Source organism: Lottia gigantea (genome assembly GCF_000327385.1).
Source record: "Lottia gigantea unplaced genomic scaffold LOTGIsca_135, whole genome shotgun sequence".
Lineage (NCBI taxonomy): Eukaryota > Metazoa > Mollusca > Gastropoda > Lottiidae > Lottia > Lottia gigantea.
Genome location: NW_008707526.1, coordinates 224467 through 233643, shown reverse-complemented (window position 1 = coordinate 233643; position 9177 = coordinate 224467). Strand labels below are relative to the sequence as shown.

Here is a 9177-nt window from a genome sequence, read left to right as displayed (position 1 = left end):
TGACAATCTTCAGTAGAAATATAGACTGAAACAGTCCAGATGTCTGAAGATCACTACTTGACAAACTTCAGTAGTAATACAGACTGAAACAGTCCAGATGTCTGAAGATCACTACTTGACAAACTTCAGTAGTAATACAGATTGAAATAGTTCAGTTGTCTGAAGATCACTACTTGACAATCTTCAGTAGAAATACAGACTGAAACAGTCCAGATGTCTGAAGATCACTACTTGACAAACTTCAGTAGTAATACAGATTGAAATAGTTCAGTTGTCTGAAGATCACTACTTGACAATCTTCAGTAGAAATATAGATTGAAATAGTTCAGTTGTCTGAAGATCACTACTTGACAAACTTCAGTAGTAATACAGACTGAAACAGTCCAGTTGTCTGAAGATCACTACTTGACAAACTTCAGTAGTAATACAGACTGAAACAGTCCAGTTGTCTGAAGATCTCTACTTGACAAACTTCAGTAGAAATACAGATTGAAATAGTTTAGTTGTCTGAAGATCTCTACTTGACAATCTTCAGCAGTAATACAGACTGAAACAGTCCAGTTGTCTGATGATCACTACTTGACAATCTTCAGTAGGAATACAGATTGAAATAGTTTAATTTTTTCTGAAGATCTCTACTTGACGACAAACTTCAGTAAGAATACGGACAGAAACAGTCCAGTTGTCTGAAGATTGCCTCTCGTAAATCGTATTTACACCCAGTGAAAAAGTGTTAACAGTCCAAGGTTCAGTTTAAATCACAAACAGCAAGTAAATATTATTTTTTTGGCACAACCTCTTGTCTCAATCCCCATTAGAATTTTAATGAAGTTTCAAGTACACAGAAAACAATCTAGTTTTTCTATTTAATAATAATTATACCAATTACCGTAAAGTATTATTGCCGGATTCCCACAGCTTGTTTTGGACTCGTTCCATACTCAACTCATTCACGATATATCTATGTTATTTTCAGTTTATATTATAGCTCTGTACACACTGTTGAGAAACATGTTCAGAAGATGTTGCCGAAATTAACACAAGATCGATTTTGTAACAAACATGCAAATAATGTTGCCGAGGTCTATCTAATGATCTATCAGAATTCAAAATGCCAGGCACCGACAAGAAATGTTTTTAAATAATTTGAGACATGAGAGGACCCACGTGGTGTAGGACCCCTTTTTTCTATTACCCCTTTCAAGATCCTTGGTCGTCTGTATTAACCCCTTCACCTCATAAATCTTTACTATTTCTTATATTAGGTTTTCCCTGCAATATTTCTCATGTCTAGACTAAAAAGCGCCGCAGAAATTTCAAAATTATCCCTTAGTGTAGGAGCTCCTCGAGTGCTAGTTCATCCTGAGAAAGGTCTTGTTTGAGAAAGGAAGCCTTTCAGAAGACAAAAGTAGACCTTATTCTGCCCCATATATTCACGGCCTTGTCCACACTCTTTTAACAGCTTTACGTCTCTATTGCTGTTTACCAATCAGGATACTTTGAAGACAGGGTCATATATATATGTGTTACAGAGCATCTTCATCAACTTCTTTATACCTTGACCATTGTGCAGATGGTAACAAAGTCGACTGTGTAATAACTAATGAGTTATAATAACCTCATCAATTTATATATCACATTGTTACTGAGTAACAACATGTTATTTTAGGTTCTGTTTTAATATGCCTATATCGCTCTACAATTGATGTATTGAGCACTATTTTAACAGTGCTATTTCTATATCACTCTACAATTGATCTATTGAGCACTATGTTATTTCTACATCACTCTACAATTGATCTATTGAGCACTATGTTAACAGTGCTATTTCTATATCACTCTACAATTGATGTATTGAGCACTATTTTAAAAATAATATTTTTATATCGCTCTACAATTTATGTATTGGGCACTATTTTAACAGTGCTATTTCTATATTACTCTACAATTGATGTATTGAGCACTATTTTAACAATAATATTTCTATATCGCTCTGTAATTTATGTATTGAGCACTATTTCAACATTGGTATTTCTATATCGCCCTATAATTGATTTATTGAGTACTATTTTAACTGTGGTATTTCTTTATCGCTCTACAATTGATGTATTGAGCACTATTTTAACAGTGGTATTTGTATATCGCTCTACAATGGATGGATTGAGTACTATTTTAACATTGGTATTTCTATATCGCTCTATAATTGATGTAGATAATTTCTTGTTATTAACACATGATTTATAATGGTATATCACAAGTTTATAAAACAAACATCTTTATTGGTAATCATCAAATAGGAAGTGAAAATAAAACTTACAAGAACAAGTGGGAATACAAGACAAATTCAATGTATTATTTCATTATGAAATACTTTCTCATTTATCATTTCAGGTTGGTAAAATTCATTGAATACTTTGCAAATGTATAGGAAAGAAACAGGACTTGTATTCCATCTTTTTTCCATCTTTTCTGATGTTACATTAGCGTGTAACTTGGCCATCATATTCAACCTGAGACAAGATAGGGTGTAAACTAGGTAGCCCTATTTACTAACCAATAGGAAAGTATGTGACAACGTAGATACAACATGCACCCTTCTGTGTTTTTGTGACTTTGTAGATAAGCATCTTTGGTAACATTACTTTATCACAAGGGTCATAAGTGTAAGTGCCGCATGCTTTCAATCTAATGACATTCACAGCTGCAATCTAAATATATTTTGTATTACATTAAATACATTACACGTATTTGTAGAAAGGACTTAATTAATAACGTACATCCGTAACATCATATTAATTCAAAAGAAAAACTCTTGGATTAAGTACAAAAAGAGAAATATAGTAGAGTATAATAATATTAAGTACAAATTCAGTATAAAGCTTATTCCAGGGCGACAACTCCAATATATATATACACATAAAACGATACATAGTAATTCATCATGCTGTTGATCGAACCAAAGTTAACCCGATTGAAGCATTTCCTCAGCGAAAAACAATTTTATTAACAATTTCCTTTTAACTGAAAACTTACTGTCTTCAGTAGAAGTTGAAGTTTTTAAGTTTAAAACCAGACAGTAAAAATGCCGGACTTGATATTACTCACATTGATCCCTTAGTATTAGAAAACTGCTCTCTGTGACATAAGGTTGAAAAACAGAATTAAAGTTAAATTAGTTGGTTCATTTTCTAGGGTTATATTGCTTAATTGATAACGACGATTTTTAAATCAGAGGATCAGATAACTTGTTAATATTTATCTATATTAAGTTTTCAAAAAACTCGCCTCTGATCAGCTAAGCAGTTTAAAATCAGTATTACCATGGCAACCAGGCCCTACTAGAATGGTTCGACCAACAGCATTGTGAACGGCGCTTTGGTGTCAACTGTACAAATAAATTTTATTAACAAAAGGTGATAAAATTCCATGCGTCATCTAAAACCCTGCTTAGTATTTTCACCCCTATATTAAATTGGAGAATGCCTGATACATAAATTACATGGAATCTGAACCCTTCAGTTAATAAAATTACTTATATAATGGTTGCGATTCTTCGTTTGGTAATTTGGAATAAGTGGGGTGGTATCGTTTTGGATTATGTCGTGATACCATAAAGCACAGATCAGCATTGTTAAACCAAATGTTGCTATTAAAACTGCTGATGATATTCCAATCAACACCTTAGTTTTAGTTCTGGGGTTCTTCAAATGGTAGGTATACTATAATGGAGAGCACAAATGATGATGATAAGAATGATGGCAATGGTGAGGATGATAATGATGATGTGGATGATCTTGATGATGACGACATCAACGGTTATTATACATACAAGCTATTACGAACTTCTCCTTATATCTTGACAGTCCTCTTGAACATTCGTCAAATTAACTAACTAAATTGAACCGTGACTGCAATAACCACCTTACTTGTATCACGGGAGTGTGTAAATGCAACGCTTTGAATGGATACAGACAATCGGGGCCTTCGACGAAGACTGTAAACGATGAGCTATAATATTTAAAGTCGGGTCTAAAATCCAATCCAATCAATGAATTCTGTGATACAAGAAAAGTCGCAAATAGCTGGTAATTGTGAAGAAGATGATTATGATGCCCATGATAAGGAGGAGGATGAAAAAAGATGATGATAATTTAAGAACCAAGGAAGAACCATGTTTAAGTTTATCAGGCTCGAGAGTGGCTGCTGAACAATTTAGACAGTAGCTGGATAGTCTGACGTAGTGTTTTCAAGATATTTCAATCAATGGCCAGGGATTATGGAAAGAGCTTCTAATAGTTCAGACGTTAAACGTTATGCATTACAAAATGAACTCACCTTATTATCAGTATTAGCAAATACTTGTTCAGATTTTTCCTCGTCGTCAACAGCAGCGTTATTCACCTCGGGAACAGCAGCCACGGTGGTAGTTGTAGTAGCTACAGTAGTGGTTATTGTTGGTACTTGATTCTGCAGTCCACAGACATCCCTGTATTTACACGAATCCTCAAACGAAGCTACATCCGCGACAAACCATTGCCATGGTTCGAAACTAAAAAGGAAAGACTACTTACTGAACGGTTTCTTGGATGCAAGGATACCTATTCTAGGGTGTTTGAGATCGATTGTGAACATAACGAGTCGAGTTGTCCCTATTGACCAAACTAGTAACAGAGAGGAGTTGTGTATTTGAAAAGAGTCGAGAATCTGTGACATTGTGACATGTTATTTAAGGTAGACTTATAACATCCACAGATGTTTGCCGTAACAAAGTTAAGCCTGACCATTGAAGGTATTCCCATAAATTATAATTGTTCAGTGAAAATATACTACATATTGGTATAGCTTGTTATTTTACGACAACGTTCCTCCGAGTGGTATTCTGTAATGAATACTAGCACACTGACAGCAGGTCTATGTATGCTGACGATTGTAGATATGATACAAGTTGAACAGCATAAAATACCTTTTAATGGTATCTGTTTGATAGGTACACAAATCTCGAATACAGATAAAATGTTTAATTTGCTGAAAGAGAAATAAATAAGTTATTGCAAAACAGGGTGTACCCTAGATGTTCGCACAAAATTGTCCAGGAGCTCGTTAAGAACAAAACATGAAACACAAACAAGATATTGTCATGTCCCATATGTCGACACAATGAAATGATATAACAAATTTCACTTCAAGGTAAGTAACTGTCCTTCCAAATGGCATATATTTCGAAAGTAACAACAAAACCGTTGATGGACTTATCATGAAGTAATAGCAATTGGTCACAAGTTTGGTCAGTTACCGTTGCAGGAAGAATCTTCAATAGGCCACTCTGTTATATAATTGTAGATACATACTTTGTCAAAAAGTCAAATCTTTAGTTGTCAACTAAATTCATACATCAAGGGAAGTAACTTACAAACTTATATATTTACAAAGTAGGTCAACACGTAGAATGTAAACAGAACTAAACGACTGTTGATGTAATTGTTAGGCCCATGTAATTATGTCTAATTTCTTTACTAGATATTTCAAAGTAGCGTTGTGAAATAGTTCGGACTATAGAAGAATTTGTTGCCCAAGTCCTATCTATATTAAGCAACAGTCGAATTGCACGATATCCGTTTGAATGCGCAAGTCAGAAATATTGTCCACATGTTCTCATAAATACTGTATGATGTATGCTGTTATATTAAAAGTTTAAAAAACACAACGTGACGTTTACCCATACCTTTGTGGAGCACATATTCCCACAAGCGTTATTACATATTAAAATGTCAAAACCTAGCCGCAGAGCAAAATAGAATATTAATAATGAATAAAAATAACCTACCAAGCCCTTTTGAAGGTGACATTGGTCTGGATTGAAATCATCTGTATTCACCTGAAACAATACCAAGAATTGCCAATATAGTCTCTGTTCTATGTGTACTGTCCTGTCACAACAGTGCATTAGATACGTTGTTCATCCCGGAGAGTTTTCGCACCCGTGTAACATCAATTAGCTGAACGATACCTTATAGAATTCTCCTAATAAACTCGTATGTGTGAAGAAGAATAGGCTATTCTGACATTCGTCGATCCTTTTTGAGCAAACTTATTATGATAGCATATTAGATGCATTGCATAATCGACCTACCTGGTCTGTTCTGAGAGCATCTGCTAAATTCACATGCAACATTGCCATAACGTGCCCAAAACATTCATAGGTTAACCCTTCTTGAGATCCCAACTTACAGAGTAAATCTAGAGCAACATGTATATTGTAAATCTCCTGAAAAATAGTAAGCAGATGATCAGAAGGTGAAAACCCACATGTACCTACCATATTCGCAATCCAGATGTCCACAGTATTACAAAATATATGAGGTTAAAATGAATCTTATCATGAATTAAAAGGCAATGCATGATTTGCCCAGTCCCGCCATGATAAGAAAACTATATCCACAAAAATAGCATTCCAAAAGTCCTCATACCAACAAAATATAATAATGAGGTTTATATGAACCAGGATATTAGTGAAATCGTCTGAAGTCCATGGAAAGCGTTTTCTATCTGTTCTAACCGCCAAGATAGCATCCTTTCAAGCAAGAATCAGACACCTGAATACAGCAAGGAAGATCTGAGTATTCATACTTGTTCTGATGACATAACACGATAATGGTCAAATTATCCACTACCGAAATAACTACTTGGACGTGTCAATGGAATACCAAGATTACAATCTCGATATTAAGATGGAAACAAATAAACCAGTAGCGTTGGTGAAGGCGCTATTATTTAGAAAATGTATTCTTCATTCACATTACCATTAGGGAACTTGATGTACAAACAATGACTTGTAGGTCATTATCTTTTGACATGCAATCTATCAAGATTAGGCCTACATTTTCGGATCTTCTTTAGTCTGATATTTTTAGTCTACATTGTAATTTAAGGATTTTTTTTACCAAAGGCCTTTCCCAAAGGTAATATTTTAAACCAATCAAGAGTGTCAAGTAAAACCCATTTCCTGATAAAATAAGGAATTGCCCTACTTTGGGTTTCGCTATACCACAATTCCTTATTTTATCAGGAAACGTTTTGATTGGTTACAAATACTTCCTTTGTGACAATTCTTATATTACAATGCAGATTAAAAAAATATCAGAAAAAGATAAAGATAATCTAATTTTAAATAAGATTGGTGGACACTATGCTTTTTCATACTGCTTTTGATGAAAGTATAACTTGATACATTTGACAATTAATATACTTATTGTAGAGTATAGATATTAAAGATGGATTCCCTTACTTTCATTTATGAAAATGAAAATGCTAATACTTATATGAATAGAAATTAGAGATGTTCTAATGAATTTGTCTCTCATGTCCATAATTTATTCAATATTAGCTAAATTAGAAGAGAATTACCAGCAGAATTCCAATGAAAGACAGATCAAAATAGGTCAAAATGTCTGTTTTTTTTTGTTTATCCAGACTGTACATACATGGACATTTATGACTCTTAGGTATATGCAATAAGAACATAATGATATGATTAAGAATACATAATAATTTAATTAAACATCAATTGATCGCATAGTTTGTTTAATTTGACACTAAAAAAAAAGGAAACCCATCTTTAATATAGAAAGTAAATATAAACAGCTGTGGTAACGTAGGATATTCCTCATTGATCTATTAACTTTCAATTTATTACTCAGAATAACCTTATCGATTTTATGCAACATTTTCGTGTGTTAGATATGCTTATAATAAAAATGTACCAGAATCAAACGTTTTAGTAAAGATTGTCCTGAAATTGTGTCGCATTATTTGAATCGTTTTCAAGCAATGTACATATATAATATACATATATGTATATAATGTTTTTTAAATTGAAATTTCAATTTCTGATTGCGTTGTATTTAATGTTATGATATGTCCCCTTAAATTCATAATGTTATGATCTTTTGACAAAGGTACTGGTTTATAGAGGATGTCGGTTTACAGTGGGATGTGGTTTAAAGGGATTTCACTGTATATTTGTTATTACATCGCCTCGTGGAGCATCTCTGTGAATACCAATTTTTTTTTTTTTTTTTGAGTGACAGAGTGACTAGTAGAGAATGTGTACATACCGTACTCATAGGACACCCCTCTTGATCAGCAGTTATTCCCTTCAAACATGTTCGAAGTTTGGGTGAACATAATGAACCACCCAGGAAAGAATCTGAAAGCTGCATAAAATCATAAACAGTCTTGCTTGGGAGACACCATTCTCCTTTGGCACATTTATTCTGTAGTTGCTCGACAACATCACAGTTGAATATTTTCCGTGACAGATATTCTATACTGGTGTTTTTTTGAAGATATCGCACAACTATCTCAGGAAGTGCGCAAAACGAAGTCATATCTGGGTTAGCTTGACATATTTCTCCTAAACCTGGCTTCTTTGTCGATGTCGATGTAGGCGTTACAGCTTCTGCGTTTTGTCCGTTTGGTTTGTCTTCTAGCTTTCTAAATATAGAAGCAATGAGCTCAGTTTGTTGTTCATTTTCTTCTGATGGCGTTGGATTTTCATTCAGTGGTGTTACCATTCCTGTTGAAGATGGTAGCCCTGCATCTTGTGATTCTCCATTTACGTCAGGCAATGTAACATTCACCGTAGTATTGCCATTTGAAATTTCGATGTTGGGTATATCATCAGTGGTAGAATTCACTGGCACAACTTGTGAAGTTATGTTGCTATCAGATTCCGCTTCAGGAGAAGGGCTATCAAACCATCCATTAAATAGACTGCTTAAAAAATTAGAAAATCCTTCTTGTTCCTCCTCGTCACCCTCTTCACACACGACGCAAGTCGAGAGAAGAAACAATACTCCAAAGGTATACCACTGTATCTTCATATCCGCTATGTGTTAGAATGTAAGTGACTCTGAGTTTGTGTATGGTTATGGGACCAGTCATACCAACAGCTGGTCCTCTAAAATCGTTATTTCTTTCCCATACCTCAATCTTTCTCAGTAACACGTGAATATCGTCAATATATCGATCGCTAATATAAATGCATATAATATTTTTATATCGCACTTTCATGGTACATTATCTATATATTGTTTAATTTCATCAATTCGTCGATAATTTTTATCAGCAAGGAATGATATTTGTGTACATCGTTATAGATCAGTTCCGTTCAATTTT

The 9177-nt window shown here is 34.0% G+C and overlaps 1 protein-coding gene across 1 annotated transcript; it reads right to left on the bottom strand.

The window, feature by feature from the left end:
* Window positions 1-3515: 3515 nt before the first annotated feature.
* LOTGIDRAFT_238204 (hypothetical protein) lies at window positions 3516-8928 on the bottom strand (the record flags this gene model as incomplete). The annotated part of the gene is made up of 6 exons (XM_009049395.1): window positions 8115-8928; window positions 6131-6265; window positions 5825-5875; window positions 4964-5025; window positions 4336-4549; window positions 3516-3719 (listed from the first exon to the last, which is right to left on the bottom strand). Exons 1-6 carry the CDS (start codon window positions 8880-8882, stop codon window positions 3516-3518), a joined length of 1434 nt encoding a protein of 477 aa, XP_009047643.1. The 5' UTR covers window positions 8883-8928.
* Between the last annotated feature and the right edge of the window lie 249 nt (window positions 8929-9177).